The sequence below is a fragment of the Zonotrichia albicollis genome, chromosome 15 (assembly GCF_047830755.1).
Source record: "Zonotrichia albicollis isolate bZonAlb1 chromosome 15, bZonAlb1.hap1, whole genome shotgun sequence".
NCBI classification, from domain to species: Eukaryota; Metazoa; Chordata; class Aves; order Passeriformes; family Passerellidae; genus Zonotrichia; species Zonotrichia albicollis.
In genome coordinates, this window is record NC_133833.1 from 6,351,707 (window position 1) to 6,369,444 (window position 17,738).

The following is a 17,738-nucleotide window of genomic DNA, read 5'->3' on the forward strand; positions in this document are numbered from 1 at the left end:
GCATCCTGGAGAGCCTCAGGCTGCATCGCATCCGTGTCTGCAGCACGGGAAGAGAAGACTGGGGGCAAAACCAGCTCATCATTCCAGCCCGCGTCCTGCCCTGTGGGTGCTCATTGCAGAGCCTTGGTCAGCACCTCCCTCCTTAAGCGGGTCCTGGGGGACCAAGGTCAGGCCGTTTGTCCCTACTCAGACTCCTGCAGAGGGTCAGGGACGGACATTTCCCAGCCGTGAGCAGGGAAGGGTGATTTGGGATGATTTGGGGTGATTTGGTGCGGGAGGAGCTGGCTGGCTGGCGGCAGGGCCGGGAGGCACTGGGGTACCCTGCGCCTGGCAGGAAACCACAGCTGGGGGACAGGAGGGTGACATTTCCTTGCGCTGAAATGCAATCACCGGCATTGCCTGGCAGTGTGCGTGTGGCACGGAGCCACCGCTGCTGGCACAGCGCCCCGCACACACCAGCGGGGCTCTGTGCCAGGAGACCCCCATTCCCCACAGCAGGGCGACTTTGCGGGTGACACCGGGCGCCGCCGCACCGCGGGTGATTTTGCGGGGGTGACATTGCGCGCCGCGGGCTGAGCTCTGGCACGGCACCGGGGGTGGGATGTGGCCGTGGCAGGCGGGGACAGGGGGCGGTGACGCTGTGGCCGTGAGGAAACAGCTGCTGGCCAAGGACGAGCGCTCGGCCCCGCGCACAGCCCGAGCGCGGCCGCGGCTCCTGCGAGCGCACCCGGCGAGAGCTCCGCGCTGCCGGTCAGTGCCCGCCTGGGCCGGGGCACCGCGGCTGCGGGGTGGGAGTGCGGGGCGGGGTGCCCGACCGGGACGGGCACTTTTCACCGCAATTGCCTGGGGGGAGGAAAGTCGTGGAAAGCCTTGGTTGGGCTGGGCGGTGAGCTGCGCAAGGGGAGGCTCCATCCAAGGGGTGGCTGTAGGGGGAATCCCTGGGGTTTTTGTTTTTATGAAAAATCTTTCTTTCTTGACAAATCGCGGGGGCTGCGCTGCCGGTGCTGCTTTCTGAGGTGGGGGCTGCGGGCCCCGCTGGGTGTGTCCCGGCCGAGATGCGCCTCAGTCCGTCCGGGCTTTGGTGCTGCGGCGGCTGCGGAACCGCCCATCCCTCCTGCCCTCCTTCCAGCGGGATCCAGGCTGGGGAGGGATCCCCCCTGCCTTGGTACCCACCAAGCTGTGCACAGGTAAAGGCAGCCCACAGCAGCCCCGGGGGCCGCAGCTCCTCAAGGCCTGGGAGCTTTTGGCAGTGGGGTGGGGCAGGGCATTTTGGGGAAGCCCTGCAGGAGAATGGTCCGGTATTTATAACCCGGGGAAGCTCCCTTTGCTCCAGGACAGGGGGTGGCGGGGCGCTGGGTGCTGTGGCCTCTGTGCTGGGGGAGCCCCTCAAGCCAGTCGGGCTCTTGGGGTGCAGCCCGGAGCTCACAGCCCTGGGGGGGCTTTGGGGAGCCTGGAGGGGTGCACTGCTGGCAAAACAGGCTTCCACAGAGGCTGTGTGCATCACTCAGGATTTCCCACGGGATCCCCATAACCCACATGTCTCGGTTGTTGGGTGGGGGGCAGGTGTACCCCCATGCTGCCCGATGGACGGGGTGTGTTTGTGCGGGGATTTTCCCGGGGCTGCTCTCCCGGGATCCGCGCAGGTGTCACCAGCAGCGGGGACAGGGACGGGACACTACAAGGACAGGTCGGGGACTGGGTGTGGTCGGCGAGTCCCCACCAGTGCCGAGATGAGCTGGGTGTTCTCAGCCCCGCTGCCACATGGATGGAGAGAGGGAGCGGGGCTGTGCCATGCTGGGATTTCCTCATGCCCAGGAGGTTTCACAGGCTCCAGAGGGGCATTACCAGGCTGTTTGTGCGGGGTAGGACCCCTTGGCACCCACCCAGCATCCGCAGTGCGGCCCCACTGCCTGCGGGACATGTGGGGCTGTCCCCGGCCCGCACCACGGGAAGGGGCGAGGCTCACACCCTCGCCGGCTGGAGGGGAAGGAGAGGTGAAAGCAGCTCCGCGCTTTTGCAAAACTCTCTCCCCTCAAGCACAGTGCCTGTGGGTGCTTTTGGAAGCTCCCTGTGCCCAGGCAGGGACACCCAGCTGCACAGATGGTTGCGGGGCTGGGTCTTCCCTTGCATGGGAGCCCCCGCAGGGATGTTCTGCCAAGGCATGGGAAGTTCATGGGATTTCTCCTGCCCGCTCCATGGCATGAAACCGAACTCCTGTGGGTCAGAAATCCCCCGGGGTGGCCCTGCTCTGCTCTGCTCTGCATTTTTCTGCAACGTGTCTCAGAGGGAGGGTGAAGGAGCCAGGCGGGGCCTCAGCTGACGCTCAGCGGTTCATTCATGGCCGGGCTCCATTTTCCAGCTGGTTTTCTCCCTCTACCAGCTTCTTCTGGAGCAAATGGCGCTGCTGGGGGACTTTCTCTGGGAGGGTGGGGAGAGCCCACACCGCAGTGGGTTGCAGTTATAAACGGTGCTGGTGTTAGAAAACAACCTGCAAGTTACCCTGGAAACCCAGCTGTGTTTTCTGGTCTCCAAGGATGTGTGGGACTGGTGGTGGCCTTGATGGCTGCACAGAAACGCAGATAACAGCTCTGGGGATGCTGTGGGGGCTGCCCAGCAACATGAGACAAGGAAATGTCCCCAGCAGCTGCTGAGGCTGGGATGGCCCCAGGGCTTGGGGCTGCAGGGGAGCAGGAGGGACATTGAGGGGTGCAGGGAGAAGGCCCAGCCCTGCAGAGAATGCTCAGCCTGTTTCCATGTATTCAGCACATTTTTCTCCTCTGGTTTCTCTTGGTACTGACAGGAAATTGTGCAGGCTGTGCTCTGCCCCTGACCTGTGGGGTGCCCTCAGTGCCAGATTCCAAAGGCTCAGTAACCACAGGGTGGCTGTGCAAAGCCAGCAAAGCCCCTCTCCCTGATCCATCCTGCAGCACCTGGCAGTGCTCTCCCCTTTCCCTGATCCATCCATGGCAGTGCTCTCCCATGGGCCCCACCCCCAGGAGGGAGCAAACCCTCCCTTAACTCACCCAGCCTGCAGAGAGGGGCCTTGGCTCACACTGACCTCTCTGTTCCCTTCCACAGCTCCTCCCTGCCCTCACACCAGTGATCTCCAGCTTTGAACCATGGCACCCCAAGGAAAGGTAAGGGTGACCTCCCCAGGGCAGGGCTGGGCCCAGAGCAGCCCCCAGGGCTGGGGCAGTGTCTCCAGCAGCAGCAGCAGGGATGGGGTGACGTGCATGGACACCGTGCTGCCCAGAGCCTGTTTACATTCCTGCCTCTCCAGCCAGTGCTGTCTGGATGTGATGCAGATGGGGGAAGTGCTGGGCTGGGGAGCAGGGACAGCAAGGAGCAAAAATCCTTTTGGGACCACAGTGGGATGGGGAAGAGAAGCAGGGCCGTGGGAAGGGGAGAAGAGATGTTGCACTGGGGATTTGGGCATTTGATGGAGAAAACTCCTGCCTGATCATGCTGCAAGGCATGCAGCCCTGTTTGGGCCTTTCCCCTCTCCCAGCCTGGATTTCTTCCCACTCCAGGCTGGTGCAGTGTGGCAGCTGTGTGAGCAGGTGCTCCCCTGCAGCCAGGAAAACATCTCGGTGTGGGTGGAAGCTCTGCCTCGATGGGCAGGCATGGCTGGCTCCGTGCAGCCTGCCTGCTGCCAGGGGAGGAGTCCCAGCCCAGAGCCTCCTTCTGCTCTGCTGGGGCCAGGCTCTGCTTCCCATCCCCTGGGGAAATCCAGCAATCATTCCCTCCAACCTTACTGCCCAAAGCTTCCTGCCCAGCTAAGGCAGTGGTTGGTCTGGGTGGGGAAACTGAGGCAGGGTGCAGCATTTTCCTGCAGCAGCCCAGGACCCCAAGCAGCCATGGGGTGGAAGAGAGCAAAGCCACGCTGGGAATTTCGCTTCCACCCTCCTGGCCCCAGTGTGGCTTATTTTTAGCTGGGAGATCCTGGACAGGCCAGGATGACTCAGAGGCTGGAGGAGGGGAGGCAGGAGGCCCCTGGCAGCTGAAACAGCAAGGAAAGGGGGAAAGGGGGTATGAGGAGTATGCAGTGGGCAGGATGCTGTTTCTATCCCAGCTGATGTTCCCACACTTGCCTGGGGCTCATTCCCACACAGAATGCAGGGAGTGTGGGGTGATGCAGAGCACTGAGCTCCTGCCTCAGTTTCCCTTGCTCCAGCAAGGCAGGCAGCTCATGCTTTGATGGCTCAGCAGGCAGGAACACAGCCCTGCTCTTCCTCTCCATTTAACCAAAGCCAATATCTTGACTTCCCAATACCCTCCAGCCACCTTGTCCACTCCTGCTGCCTCCAGGCACCTCCTTTGCCTTTCAATTTATTTCCATGCCTGTAAGGCATGTGTGTGGGAGCAGCGTGTACCAAGCCAGGAGGGTCTGGGAGCTGCTGGGAAGTGGGGCTAAATCCAGCTCTCCTGATGAATCACCTGCAATACGATCTGTCCCGTGCCTGCCTGGTTCCCTGGAAGGGCAGCATCTCCTCTTGGGGACACCAGTGCCAGCAGCTCCTCCCAGGAGGGCCTGTGGGATGTGCCCAGCTTCTCTCTGGAAAACAGGAGGAGAGAGGCTGGTTTGTTTGTGAAGGTGCTGGGGGATGTGCAGCAGAGCTGCTGTGACATTGGGAAGGGAGCCAGGAGAGCTGCCCTGAGTCCATCTCCTTGGGATCATTCCTGGAGGCACTTCCTGGGTCAGGGACATTGATGCCCATCTTCTCTGAGGATATGCTGGCTTTAGATGTCCATGCTGGCAGCAGGCCTGGGCCCTTGTGCAGCTCCTGAGGAAGCCATGCAGCAGATCCTGAGCAGATGAGCCCAGGGAAGTGCACAGACCCAGCAGAGCCAAGGAAGGATGCTCAGTTTCCCTGAGTGCTGACACAGCTGACAGCCCCAGCTCAGCTCCCAGACCCCCTGTTTGTCAGCATGACAGCTAAAGAAATGCTGCTGCTCAGTTCTTCCCACTCTGTGCCTCTGGTGGAGATGTATCCCAGTTCCTCATGTGGGGCCAGGATGGTTTCACCTCTGCTTTCACCCAGGGGTTGCTGATCTCATTCAGGCTCCTGTGGGGTGAATTCTCCCGAACAGAGCTGACCTGGGAAGGGGGATTTTGGTCCATCCTTTTTCCTGAGCTCTCTGGAGGTGTCATTCCTGGGCAGTCTGGAAGTGGCTGAAGAGCAGATAGAAGTGGCTTATATCAACCCCCAGTACCCAGGGTCTCTGCTCCAGCCCCTTGGATCAGCCTGGGCCCCACAGCAGTGCATGCTGGAGCAGGACACGCTGTTGGCAGCTCTGGTGCTTCTCAGTGTTCTCCATTTAGCAGCCCATTTGTGCCTGTAATTTTGTCTCATCCTCACCATCCAAAGTGGTTCCTTGCTTGCAACAGGCAGTGGAAAATTAATTCCCTCTGTAGGGAGAGTAAACAGGAAAGGGAACAACTGCAGAGGAAAACAATTGTTTATGTCTGAGCTTGAGCTTTGCCTTGGGCAACCTGAGCCATAAAGGATCTGACCTCACTCCTGCTCAGCTTCAATTTCTCCTTCCCCCATCCCACTGGGGCTGCTCCTTCCTCTTGTACCTTCTCTCTCCTTTCCCACAGGTCTACAGGGGCTCAGTGAAGGATTTCCAGGGCTTTGATGCCAACCAGGATGCAGAGGCCTTGTACAATGCCATGAAGGGATTTGGTATGGATGCTCCTCAGACTGTCCCAGGGCTACCCCGTGTCCCTTTTTCCTTGGTGTCCCTTTTTCCCTGGTTGACCCTGGCATGGCTGGGTGTCCTGCATCCCTTCCCCTCTCACCTGGCTGACTCTCCTGGTTTCCTCTCCTCCCTGGAGCCAGCTTGGCTCTGCTTGTTCTCCCAGCCCCAGCTCCAGAGCAGCTCTGGGCACAGCAGGCTGGCTGTGGTGACTCCTGGCTCTCCCCACAGGCAGTGACAAGGAGGCCATTCTCGACCTCATCACCTCCAGGAGCAACAAGCAGCGGGTGGAGATCTGCCAGGCCTACAAGTCCCTCTATGGGAAGGTAAGGCCAGGAGCACGCCCTGGCCCTTGGCCCCACTGCAAACACAAGTGGCTGTGGCTGCCACCCCGCAGCCCATGCAGGGACCCAGCACTCCCTGGAGCCACTCAGACATGCTGTGGAGCAAAGGATCCCCCAGCCCCTTTCTGCCCCTCCACCAGGACCTGATTGCAGACCTGAAGTACGAGCTGACGGGGAAGTTTGAGCGGCTGATCGTGAGCCTGATGCGGCCCCCAGCCTATGGAGATGCCAAAGAGATCAAAGATGCCATCTCGGTGAGGAAGGGGTGGGCACCCTCCCAGGGGTGGGCACGCTGCCCAGGGCCCCTCTGAGGGCAGCCCAGCCAGCCCAGGCCTCATGGGGCTGTGTCTCTGCCCACAGGGCGTCGGCACAGATGAGAAGTGCCTCATTGAGATCCTGGCCTCCCGCACCAACCAGGAGATCCATGACCTGGTGGCTGCCTACAAAGATGGTGAGGGCTGAGAAAGGGCAGGGGCTGCCCTGTGTCCCCTTGGGCCACAAAAAGGGCAGAAGTGAAAGGATCCAGGCATTCAGGCCTGACCTCTTCCCTTCCTTTTCCACCAGCCTATGGGAGAGACCTGGAAGCTGACATCGTTGGAGACACATCAGGCCACTTCAAGAAGATGCTCGTTGTTCTGCTTCAGGTATGTCCATCTGTCCAGCATCTGCAGGTGGTGGGTGCCTGTGCCCTGCAGGGCTGAGCCCATCTCTCTCCCACAGGGTGCCAGGGAAGAGGACGATGTGGTGAGCGAGGACTTGGTGGAGCAGGATGCCAAGGTGAGCCTTGGTGGGTCACTCTGATAGGTGATATCTGGGCAGGGATGGGGCTGGTGGCACTGGGACATCTGGATTTATGGTGCAAAAGGTGGGTGGCTGCCAGGGGAACACCCTGAGTCAGGCTGTGGCACCTTCCCCATCCCACCAGGACCTGCTGGAAGCTGGGGAGCTGAAATGGGGCACAGATGAGGCCCAGTTCATCTTCATCCTTGGCCGGAGGAGCAGGCAGCATCTCCGCCTGGGTGAGCATCACCTGTGAGCTCAGAGTGGGCCTGAAGGTGCCCTGGCAGCTCCTCCAGGCATCTCCTTGCTCTCATCCCACAGTCTTTGATGAATATCTGAAGATTGCTGGGAAGCCCATTGAGAGGAGCATCCGGGGGGAGCTCTCTGGTGACTTTGAGAAGCTGATGTTGGCCGTGGGTAAGCCAGCCCCACATGGGGATCCTGCAGAAACACAGCACTGCCCTTCCTGGGCTGGCAGGGCTCAGCGCAGGGGCCAGCAGGGTCAGGGCTGTGGCTGTACCTGGTATCTGGGAGCTCAGGGAGGCTCCTTGAGGATGGGTGGGGATGCTGGATGTGGTTCCCATGGGGTGTGGGTGCTCAGAGGTTGGGGGCACTGGTGAAGCTGGCTGCTGGCATCCCTCACCACACCTCAATTTCCCTGCAGTGAAGTGCATCAGGAGCAAAGCAGAGTATTTTGCTGAAAGGCTCTACAAGGCCATGAAGGTGAGTGTATTTCCCCTTATCTACAGGTGCCCAGCATTGCAGGGTCCCCTTGCCACGGGGTGCTGCTGGAGAGCAGGGTGACACAGGTCCATGAAGGCAGGTGACCTGGGGTCTCTGCCCTTCCCTCCAAAGGAGTTATTCCTTCAGAGCCAGGGCTGGGTAGAGATCAGATAGAGGGTCCAACAGGTGATGGGCTGAGCAGCGCTGCTCGGCCATCCCAGGCCTGATGTGGGGTTGGTCCATTGCAGGGTCTGGGCACCAGGGACAACACTCTGATCCGCATCATGGTGTCGCGCAGCGAGATCGACATGCTGGACATCCGGGAGGTGTTCAGGACCAAGTATGAGAAATCTCTCTACAACATGATAAAGGTAAGTGCTGGGGGTCCCTGCTCACCCTCCAACAGCTGCTGCTGCTGCCTCCCTCATGATGCCAGCACCCCTGGGAGGACTGTGCTGGGTTCAGGGAGACCCCTCTCCATGAGCCCATCCCATGGCACTACCTTGTTTTTACCTACTGCATGGTCCTGTCTCCATCTGCTTTTCCAGGAGGACACGTCTGGGGAGTACAAGAAGGCTCTGCTGAAGCTGTGTGGAGGGGATGATGAGTAAGACCACCTGTCACCCCCCTTTGTCCCTCTTTGTTCCCTTGGTGCTGGGTACAACATCTGGGTCAGAGCCTGGTGGAGCACCTGGACCAGCAGCACCCACAGTGACTGTGGTTTGGTACAGGGGGCCCTGTGGCCCCTGTGCATGGCCAGCCACAATGTCATGGTCCCTTTTTGGCACATGGGAGCCCTGCAGGGCAGAGCCAAACCCCTGGAGGGAGGATGCTCTGGTGGGGGAGGTTGGGATTCACCACACATTTCCTCCCATTCCCACCCATCCAGCCCCACAGCAAGCACCTGGTTCCTGCCCCTGTGCCCAGTGGATACAAAACACCCCTCGTGGAGGAGCAGGACAGGGTGAGGGGGCTGCTGGCAGGCGCAGGGCCCCATGGCTCACTGTCCCCTGTCCTTGCCCTCCGTTGCAGTGCTGCAGGTGAGTTCTTCCCCGAGGCGGCGCAGGTGGCCTATCGGATGTGGGAGCTTAGTGCGGTCAAAGTAGAGGTCAGCACCCACCCCTGCACCCCTGTGTGCTGCCTGCCAGCTTGGGAACCCCTGGCTGCTCCTCTCTGCCATGGGGCACAGCCAGCCCCACTCCTCTGCTCTGACTCTCGCTCCCTGGCTTCTCTTGATGCCATTCTCTGGTTTTGGGGTACGAGGTTGGCAGGATGGAACCATGGCAGGGCTGGCTGCCTCCTGTGGGCTCCACTAACCCCCTCCTCTCTCTGAGGCCTTCCTCCCTTGGGGCAGTGGGTCCTGCATGTCTCTGCAATGCATCACATGCAGCCCTGGCTCCAGTGCCCACCAAAGAACTCCTGCCCCCTGGGGCAGCCCAGAGCTGGCCAGGGCATGGCTGCATATGGGGAGTGGCAACATGCATGCAGCTGAAACTCCCACAAAAGGGTGCTCTGAGATATGCAGAAAATACACCCTGAGCCCTACATGAACACTGTGAGGATGGAGATGTGTTTGGAGCATAGGGACACAGGAGGATAGAACTGTAGGGCAGGAGTGGGTACCCTTTTAGTGACTCATGCTCTGTCTCTCAGTGGCATGGCCAGCCCAGGCTGAGATGTTCCAGGCTAGGGCAGGCAGGTGTAACACTGGGCAGGACACTGAGGCTCCAGGGACTGTCTGTTGCTGTTCTCTTCCTGCTCTCTGCTGGTCTGGCTATGGTTTGCCCCTTAATGGAAGGGGTGACGGTGGTGGGTAGATCCTCACTGATCCCCAGGTGCTTGCACTAACACAGAACCTGCTTTGGCCTCAGCTTGCTGGGTGGCACCTTCCCTCCTCTCCACCTCTCCTTCTCTCCATCTCTCCATCCCTTCATCCCTTCCTCCCTCCCTCTCATCCTGAGGGTGACCATGACCCCCTCTCTGCACCGACAGCTGCGAGGAACTGTGCAGCCTGCAGGAGACTTCAATGATGATGGTGATGCACAGGTGCTGAGGAAGGCCATGAAGGGCCTGGGTAAGTGGGGACCGTGACTTTGGGCTTTCCTGCTGCTCCTCAGCAGCTCCTGGGGCACAGAATCCACCCTGGCTCACACGTAGGCTGCATGGAAGCCCCAGGGGGAAGAGAGACTGTGGGAGTTCTCCCTTCCCTGCCTACCCAGTTTGTGGGGGTGGTGACGTGCAGGTGATCAGGGGTGACACGGTGACATACTGACACAGTGTGGCTCTGCTGTCCTTGCAGGCACGGATGAAGGAGCCATCATAGAGGTGGTGACCAAGAGGAGCAACGCGCAGAGGCAACAGATCATAAAGGCTTACAAGGCTCATTATGGCAGGGTACTGCAGCCTCCATCCCACCCTGCTTCCTCCTGCCCACATCCTGCCCCCTCCCACATGGAGATCAGCCCCTCACTGGAAGGAATCCTGCCCAGGGAGCAGTGGGCAGCTGGGGCACACCCACATGCCCTGGCATGGCTCCCCCAAGGGAAACAGTTGTCACAGCAGCCTCCCACTCTGGGTGCCCCACCAGCCCAAGCGAGGTTGTCCCTTCCCCTTTGCTTGCTGCTCTGCACAGAGAACTCCAGAGCCAGAATCTCCCCAGAGCCACCCAAATATGTGACTTCAAACTGCCCCAAGGGTTTTCACACATGTCTCCAATCCCTAACCTCTCCTCCCCTTTTTTTCTCTCATGTTGCCTCAACTGGTCCATCCCTGCAGAAGCAGCTGGGGACTGGACTCTCAAATGCTTTTGCAGGACCTGTTGGCAGACCTGAAGTCTGAGCTGTCTGGCAGCTTGGCCAAGCTGATCCTTGGGCTGATGCTGACGCCGGCTCAGTATGATGCCAAGCAGCTGAGGAAGGCTGTGGAGGTAATTGTCACACTGCTGGTGGCCCAGGGTGGTAATGCCACAGCTTCACGTGCCCCAGGGTCTCTCTCTTACGGAGAAGAAAATATCAGAAAGCTCCAGGACAAAGACCTGGTTTGCACTCAAGACTTGCATGCCTCTTTGCAGCCCAGCATGCTCAGCCAGCTGGTAGGGGCCAGGGTAGGGGCAAACCAGTGACATGCACTGCTATCCACCAGTCACACCAGCTGGGACCTCACCAGCAGCGTACTTGCACACTTCCATGTTGATTCCTACCAGCCCATTTGCTGGGCATAGACTTTTGCCACATGGTTTCTGGACCCCTCCTTGCCTGGCACTGCAGGGTGGTGCCATCCTGTCCCCATTTGGTGTTGGCACCTGCAGCACCCACCATGGCTTTCTCTTCCAGGGGGCTGGCACAGATGAGAGTGTCCTCATCGAAATCATGGCCACGCGGAACAACCAGGAGATCAGGGCTATCAACGACGCCTATCAGGAAGGTAGGGCACAGGAGGGACAGGGGAGCACCCAGGTTCTGGGCACAGAGCACCCTGTGCAAGGTCCTTTCAGAGCCCAGGCAAAGTTTTGTCTCTGGGTTGGGTCCATGGCTTGGTGCTGTGAAGGTTTGTTAGTGCCTCCAGCAGAGTGCTGCTCCTCACCTCTCTCCATCTCATGGTGACATGCCACAGCTCTGCCATCAATGTCTCCTTCCCTGAGGGCTCTTTCACAATGATCCTATTTCCTCCAGAGTACCTGGAGAAGAGCTGTGCTTATGCTCAGGGAATTAGAGCTTCTGGGGTGATCCCCTCTTCCCTTGAATTCAGCATCTGCTTCAGCCATGCTTCCCATGGGGACCACAGGCACAACAGGCACTGGTGGGTGGGAATCTGAGCTTCAGGGCTCAGCCATCCCTTCTCCACAGCCTACCACAAGAGCCTGGAAGATGACCTGAGCTCTGACACATCGGGGCATTTCAAGAGGATTCTCGTGTCCCTGGCTCTGGTAAGAGCAGCTCTTACTGGGAATTCTCCTCTCCCTGCCACAGGCAGTGCTGGGGTCTGGAAGGAGTGGCTGGAGAGACACAGCATCCCTGCCTGGCTGGGCAGTGCTGCTGGACTGTCTGCCACCCCCTCACGTGGGGCTCTCCCAGGAGATGTCCCCTCTCCATCTCCATGATTTTTGTATCCAACCACAGGGCAACCGTGACGAAGGACCAGAGAACCTCACCCAGGCACACGAAGATGCCAAGGTAAGACCCATACTGGCAGTGCTCTCATGGGCTTTGCATTAAAAAAAAGGAGAGGATGTTGCATGCCCTGGTCTGGAACTGACATTCTCAGGGAAGCAAATTCTGCTGGGCCAGGGTGTCTGTGAACTGCAGGGGGAGATGCCAGGTGAAATGACACCCTTAGAAGCAAAGCTCCCTTTCCTGATTCCTAAAGCTCTGCTGCTCCGTGCATGGGGAAAGCAGCCCCAGGGAGTTCCCCACCTGTAGGCTGCAGAGCTGCCACTCTGTGGTTCAGTAACACTCACTGATGCTGAAATTTGAGTTTCGAACACAGCTTTGGGCCGGTTTGTAGGAGCCACCCAGCTCTGTGTGTTGTGCAGGGGGCAACCCTGGGGTGCTCCACACTTCTCCTGGTGTGGTGAGACACAACTGGAGGGGGAAGGCTGAGCAGCCAGAAGCAGTGCAGGGAGGTGTAGGGACCATTCCCTGGCTGAGCTCCTGGTGCCAGGAGACCTGTGATCCACGGGCTGTGTCCCCTGGCCCCCTGCTCCTCAGGGCTGCATCTTTTCTGTAAGGGGCTGGGAAGATTTGTGTAGGGTCAAACCCGAGACCTTGCTTGGCTGTGCTGTGCCAGCACTGGATGTTCCAATGCACAGGAGAGCAGCACAGCATTCCCAGCAGGGCTGCCACCAGCAGAGGGAGTGGATGCTGTGCTGCCTGTGTCCCTGTCCGTGCACTGCCTTCACCCTGTCACACTCTCTGCCTGTGTCCCTGTCTGTTCACTGCTTGCACCCTGTCACACTCAGCCTGTACTTCTGCCCTGGCACTGCCTGCACCCTGCCACCCTCTCTGCCTGTACCTCTGCTCCTGCTTTTTTGGGACCACCTAAAAACAGAGGCCAGACAAAATTAAGAGAATTAAAAGCAGTTATATTTATTGAAGGGCCTTCAGGTACATTTAGGGCACATGTAGCCCCCCAGCAGCTACACCCAAAAATGGTTGACAGGTCAAAGGTTTTCATACTTTTATAAGTTTGCTCCATTTGCATATTAGGGGTTAATATTCCAATTACAGCTTTAGGTAATGAAGTCATTTACCCTAAGTTTGCTCCCCCCCCAGCTCCCTTTTGTTTACATTTCTTGGGGCCTGAGACAATAAGGTGTCCTTGATTCCCAGGCCTAGAGAGGAATTGTTTTGTCTGACTAAAATGGGAAAGCAGTAGCTAATGGAGTTTAACTCTATATGGAGTTCAGAGTTATACACTAAGGCACTGCAGGATTACAAATATATGTAAAATATAAAACCTAAAATCCTAAAGCATCACTGCCCCTTCACTGCCTGCACCCCTGCTGCATGTTCTGCTGCTCACCCCACCCTGCTGCACAGAGAGAGCCAGGGAGCACAGGGGCAAGCCAGCCAGGTGGCACCTGAACTGGCACCACGCTGTGCTCTGTCAGCACAGCTGCCCTTCCCCTCATCCCACTGGCAGAGGTGGGCTGGTGGGAGCCAGCCTAAAGCCAGGCAAGGATGCTCCAAGAGGAGCAACAGGCTGGCACCCAAGCTCCAGGGCTGGGGGGGAATCACTTTGTTTGGCAAAGAGCCCCCTCCCAAGGTCCTGGTGTAGAGGCCAAACTGCAGCAGGACACAGGTCCTGCTCATGGGGAAGCAGGGGACCTGGGGACAGGTAGTTTGAAGGGATTTTGCTAGATTTCCCTTGCTCTGTCAGGGAGTTATAAAAGTTGAGCAGCACCTTCTGACCCTGTTGTCTTCCTGTCTCTCTCTCTCCACCAGGTTGTTGCTGAGACCCTGGTGAGTGCCTGCCTTTTGCTCCTCACCCTTCTGCACGTTTGAAGGGATGCTGCAGCCCTGGGGTGCAGGGCTGGGGCTGGGAATTGCAGCCCCACAAGCCAGGCCTTTCTGACCCCATGGGCTGTGCTCAGTGGCTTGGGACTCTTGCATCAGGATAGGGAACAAGGGGACAGATGGGACCTGCAATGAGGGCACTTCCCTGCAGTGTGGGGCAGGAGAGGGAGAAAGGAACCTGCCCTGCCCCTGGGGATCAAGCCTGCCTGCTGCCTGCATGTTCCAGGCATGTGGGACTCAGGGCCGGCTTCCCTGGCTCCCCAAAAGTGGGAATTGGGGAAGGGGTGACTTTCTCCTGCAATGGCCTAATGGATGAGATGAGCACAGCCTCCCACTGATGCCCACAGAGGAATGGCAGCCATTTCATTCATGGGCAGCACTGCTGTGGCCCAGAGTGGTTTCTGGATCTGGCAGCCCTGAATTTCCTCTTCAGGTGGTGTTGTCACCCCTGAAACATCCTCCACAAAGGACAAAAAAAGTTTTAACCATGAGCACTGCAGAGCTTTTTTCATAAAAACTGGAAAACGTATTTTCTTAGAGATAATCTGTGAGTGTGCAGCTTCACACCCATGCAGAGGAAATGCCTTTTTTAGGGGGAAAAATCCCCAGCTATTTTCCTGCTCATAATCTCTTTACAAAAAGGTTTCCAGTCAGGACTGGCTGTCCCAGGAAGAGCTTTTTGACACCTGTGTCCCTCTCTGCTCTGTCTCCATGTTCACTCTTTGTTCTCTCCCAGAAACTTGCTGATGTGTCCAGCAATGACTCCAGTGACTCCCTGGAGACCCGATTCCTCAGCATCCTCTGCACCCGCAGCTACCCCCACCTCCGCAGAGGTAGGATCCCATTTCTCCATCAGCTGCAGCACCAGTGCTTGGATTTGGGCTGGGTGGGAGATGGGGAGATGGGGGTACCCTCAAGGCTGAGGTTGAGCCCTGTTTCCCCAGCTGTGGTGGGGATGAGGCAGTGGAAATGGTATGGCCTGGCATTTGAGGTGGCTTGTTAAAATCACCCAAGCCTGCTCTGGTCCCACCTGGTCCAGAAGTCTCCAGACTGGAGCTGGGGCTCCAATCTCCAGGGTGCCCAGGGCTGGGCTGGAGCAGCTCAGCAATGACCCCTTCCTCTCCCCCATGCCCAGTGTTCCAGGAGTTCATCAAGATGACCAACCATGACGTGGAGCACGCCATCAAGAAGCGGATGTCGGGAGATGTCCGGGACGCCTTCGTGGCCATCAGTCAGTGCTCCCTCTGCACAGGGCTCAGAGGGCAGGCAGCCCCTCCAGCTGGCACTGCCCAGGCAGGGGGGCACCAGATTCCTGCTGGGAATCTCCATGCTGGGCCATGGAGACTCCACTGGGGCATGGGGTTGGGGCACTTATGGGGTCCCTAGAGAGGGCCAGGCCTGCACCCTTGTACCAAGGAGGGCTTGTGGCTGAGACAGTGGTGCCACAGCTCCTTGCTGTGCTGTGTCCCCTGGGTGCCATGAACCCCCTTTCTGTCCCCTCTGTGTGTCACAGTCCGGAGTGTGAAGAACAAGCCGGCTTTCTTTGCTGACAAGCTCTACAAGTCCATGAAGGTGAGGACAGACCCTCCTGGGGCTGGGCTGGGCTCCCTCTGGGACTGTGCTTTAACCCCATGGAAGGGATGGGGTTTGTCGTCTGGCTGTCCCTGAGGGAGTAGGGAAGGCTGGGCTCAAACCAACATCTGGGGGTATCAGGAGATGTGTCAGGATGATGTCTTGCTGGCAGCAAGTCCAGCATATGTCCAAGGAGAGATCATAGAACAGTTAGGGTTGGAAGAGACCTTTGAAGGTTTCATCTAGTCCAATTCCCTGCAATAAGCAGGGAAGTCTTCAAGACTATCTAAGGCCCCATCAACCTGAATGTTTCTGTAGAGGGGAGACCCAGCACCTTTCTGGGCAACTTGTGCCAGTTTCACCACCCTCTCTGTAAAAAATTCCTTCCTTGTAACTAGTCTGAATCTTCCCTTTTAACTTAAAACTATCACCCCTTTTCTTATCACTACATTCACTGCTAAAAAGTTTGTCCCCATCTTTCTAAAGCCCCTTTTAAAGGTCTCTCCAGAGCATTCTCATCTTCAGGCTGAATGAACAACCCCAGTTCCCTCAGCCTTTCCTCACAGGAGAGGTGATCCAGACTCATTTTTGTGGCCTTCCTGTGGGCCACAGCTTGGACTGTGCTGGAGATGCCAGGAGCACCTGTGAGCCCCAGTCCCTGCAGGGCTTTTTGTTGAAGCTCTCCCTTGCAGGGTGCAGGCACAGATGAGAGGACCCTGACCCGGATCATGATTTCTCGGAGCGAGATTGACCTGTTCAACATCCGGGGCGAGTTCATAGACCTGTTTGACAAATCACTGCACCACATGATTGAGGTGAGGGGACAGGGACATCCCTTCCTGGCACATCACCTTGTCTTGCTGAGTGTCCTGGCCCTGAGCCATGAGTGGCACAAGGGCTGAGCATCACCTGGGCAGGGGGAACCTGCTCCCAGCAGCCCCAGAGTTGGCCTGTCTGGCTGTAGAGGGGATGTGCTGGCATCTTCCACTGCCGCAGGGATGCCTGCAGGGTGTGCAGGACATGGAGCTGTGCCCAGCACCTGGAACCAGGCTTGCCCAGGGCTGGTTCTGTGACACAGCTCTCCCTCTTGCAGAAGGACACCTCTGGCGACTACCGCAAGGCTCTGCTGGCCCTGTGTGGTGGGGAGGACTAGATGGCACCTGGGGCCCTTTGTGTCTGAGCCAGCACACAGCCACTGCCTTGATGTCACCGCAGCTTCGGGGGCTTCAGGGGACACTCAGTCCCCTCCGGAGAACAGCTCACTTTGCGCTGGAAAGCAGCACCACATTGCAAGCAGGGGAGTCTCGGGGAGGGGAGCAGAGGGGTCTGGGTAGGGAGATTGTCTGTCTTGAAGCAAAAGAATTCATACCTGAACATGCCACTAAACCAAAGAATTTACCCAGATGGAAAAGACAATTTAAAATCTGATAAATAAAACCTCACTGTTGCTGACCCTGGGGCGAAAGCAGTTGACTTACTGGGGCAGGTTTGGGTGGGACTGGGAAGCCTTGGTGTCTCCTCGCTCCCGTAGACAAACTCAGGTAAGAGCCCAGCCCCAGCTTCAGGGAGGGCCCTGAAGACACCACAAAACCTCTCTGAGCAACGCTTCTGCTGAGACAGGGGCTGAAAATGCATGTGGGGCTGGCAGCAGTGCAGGGACTTCACCAAGGGCTTCACTTCATGCCTCTGAAAATCCCCGGCAGGGTTCATGCCGTTGTGTGGATGATGCTTTCATAAACCAGAGATACAAATCAGACTTGATGGCATCCACCCGTCCTCACACGCGGTTTCCTGTGCTTTCAAGCTGCTGAAGAAGCAGTAGAAAGGCACATGCCATACAGGCTACACCCCCAAACAGTTTGTTTGCACTTCCCCCAACACTTGGGAGAAAAGAACTGGAATTTCCAAAAGCGGGAAATTCCAGCACTTTCAATTGTTTCCAAGTCAGAACAAAAAGTTGTGAATACCCTAGTCTTCCTCAGAACAGCTGGGTGAGGAAAGCTTCACCTTCAAAATATCAAAGCAGTGTTAGGAATAATAACACAATATTATTACAACACTTCAAAACCAGCTGAGGTCAAGAAGCAGCAACATGTAGAGACAAACCAGGGAAGCTGAAACAACTCAGCTGGGTATTATCCCACTAAAAATTCCCTTGGTGCCTTCCTGTAAAACATCCCCTTGTAACAAAATAACCTTTCTTGGTGGAAAACAGTCTGGTTGAAGCTTTTTCACCCTCCCCATAGAGATTTGGGTTCCTCTGTCTAGTCTCTGTAAGTAGGATTGGGCATCCCTGTCCAGACAGCATCTTGGGGGCTCAACATACCCCACACCTGCAGCAGCCAACAGATCACCTGCTTGGCCAGGAACCTGCTGCAAAGACTGAGCAGCTGCAGAAGTTGTTTTGAAAGGAGGATGTAACCCCAACCTTCATCTGCCCGTCTCTTCCTGCGGCCCCGCACTGAGCTCTGAGTTTTGCAGCAAAGCTTTCTGAAGATGAGGGTGGCACAGAGACTGCAGGGAGCAGAGCTGGGCACCTCCCTGCACCTGGGAACAGGGCCCAGCAGTGAGGAAGGCCCAAGGAAGTTGTGAGGCTTGGATAACA

The 17,738-nt window shown here is 57.7% G+C and overlaps 1 protein-coding gene across 4 annotated transcripts; it reads left to right on the top strand.

The window, feature by feature from the left end:
- Positions 1-514: 514 nt before the first annotated feature.
- Positions 515-16,585, top strand: ANXA6 (annexin A6). 4 transcript variants are annotated; one of them, XM_074552055.1, is made up of 26 exons: positions 515-538; positions 3,079-3,137; positions 5,603-5,687; positions 5,932-6,026; positions 6,185-6,298; positions 6,405-6,495; positions 6,609-6,688; positions 6,765-6,821; positions 6,970-7,063; positions 7,146-7,241; positions 7,489-7,547; positions 7,796-7,918; positions 8,096-8,154; positions 8,580-8,655; positions 9,540-9,621; positions 9,847-9,941; positions 10,360-10,473; positions 10,880-10,970; positions 11,393-11,472; positions 11,666-11,719; positions 13,490-13,507; positions 14,298-14,394; positions 14,697-14,792; positions 15,075-15,133; positions 15,826-15,948; positions 16,227-16,585. In XM_074552055.1, exons 2-26 carry the CDS (start codon positions 3,120-3,122, stop codon positions 16,284-16,286), a joined length of 2,016 nt encoding a protein of 671 aa, XP_074408156.1. In that variant the 5' UTR covers positions 515-538; positions 3,079-3,119; the 3' UTR covers positions 16,287-16,585. The 4 variants fall into 4 exon arrangements, with proteins under 4 accessions (XP_074408156.1, XP_074408155.1, XP_074408157.1 ...); XM_074552054.1 differs by lacking the exon at positions 515-538 and adding an exon at positions 593-750; XM_005483678.3 differs by lacking the exon at positions 515-538 and adding an exon at positions 993-1,187.
- The last annotated feature ends 1,153 nt before the right edge of the window (positions 16,586-17,738 follow it).

Bases quoted from the DNA above. Each gene is read 5' to 3' on its own strand.
- ANXA6 (XM_074552055.1), top strand. The intron at 6,496-6,608 runs GTGAGGGCTGAG...CTTTTCCACCAG, and splicing joins GGTGGCTGCCTACAAAGATG to CCTATGGGAGAGACCTGGAA. The intron at 8,155-8,579 runs GTAAGACCACCT...CCTCCGTTGCAG, and splicing joins CTGTGTGGAGGGGATGATGA to TGCTGCAGGTGAGTTCTTCC.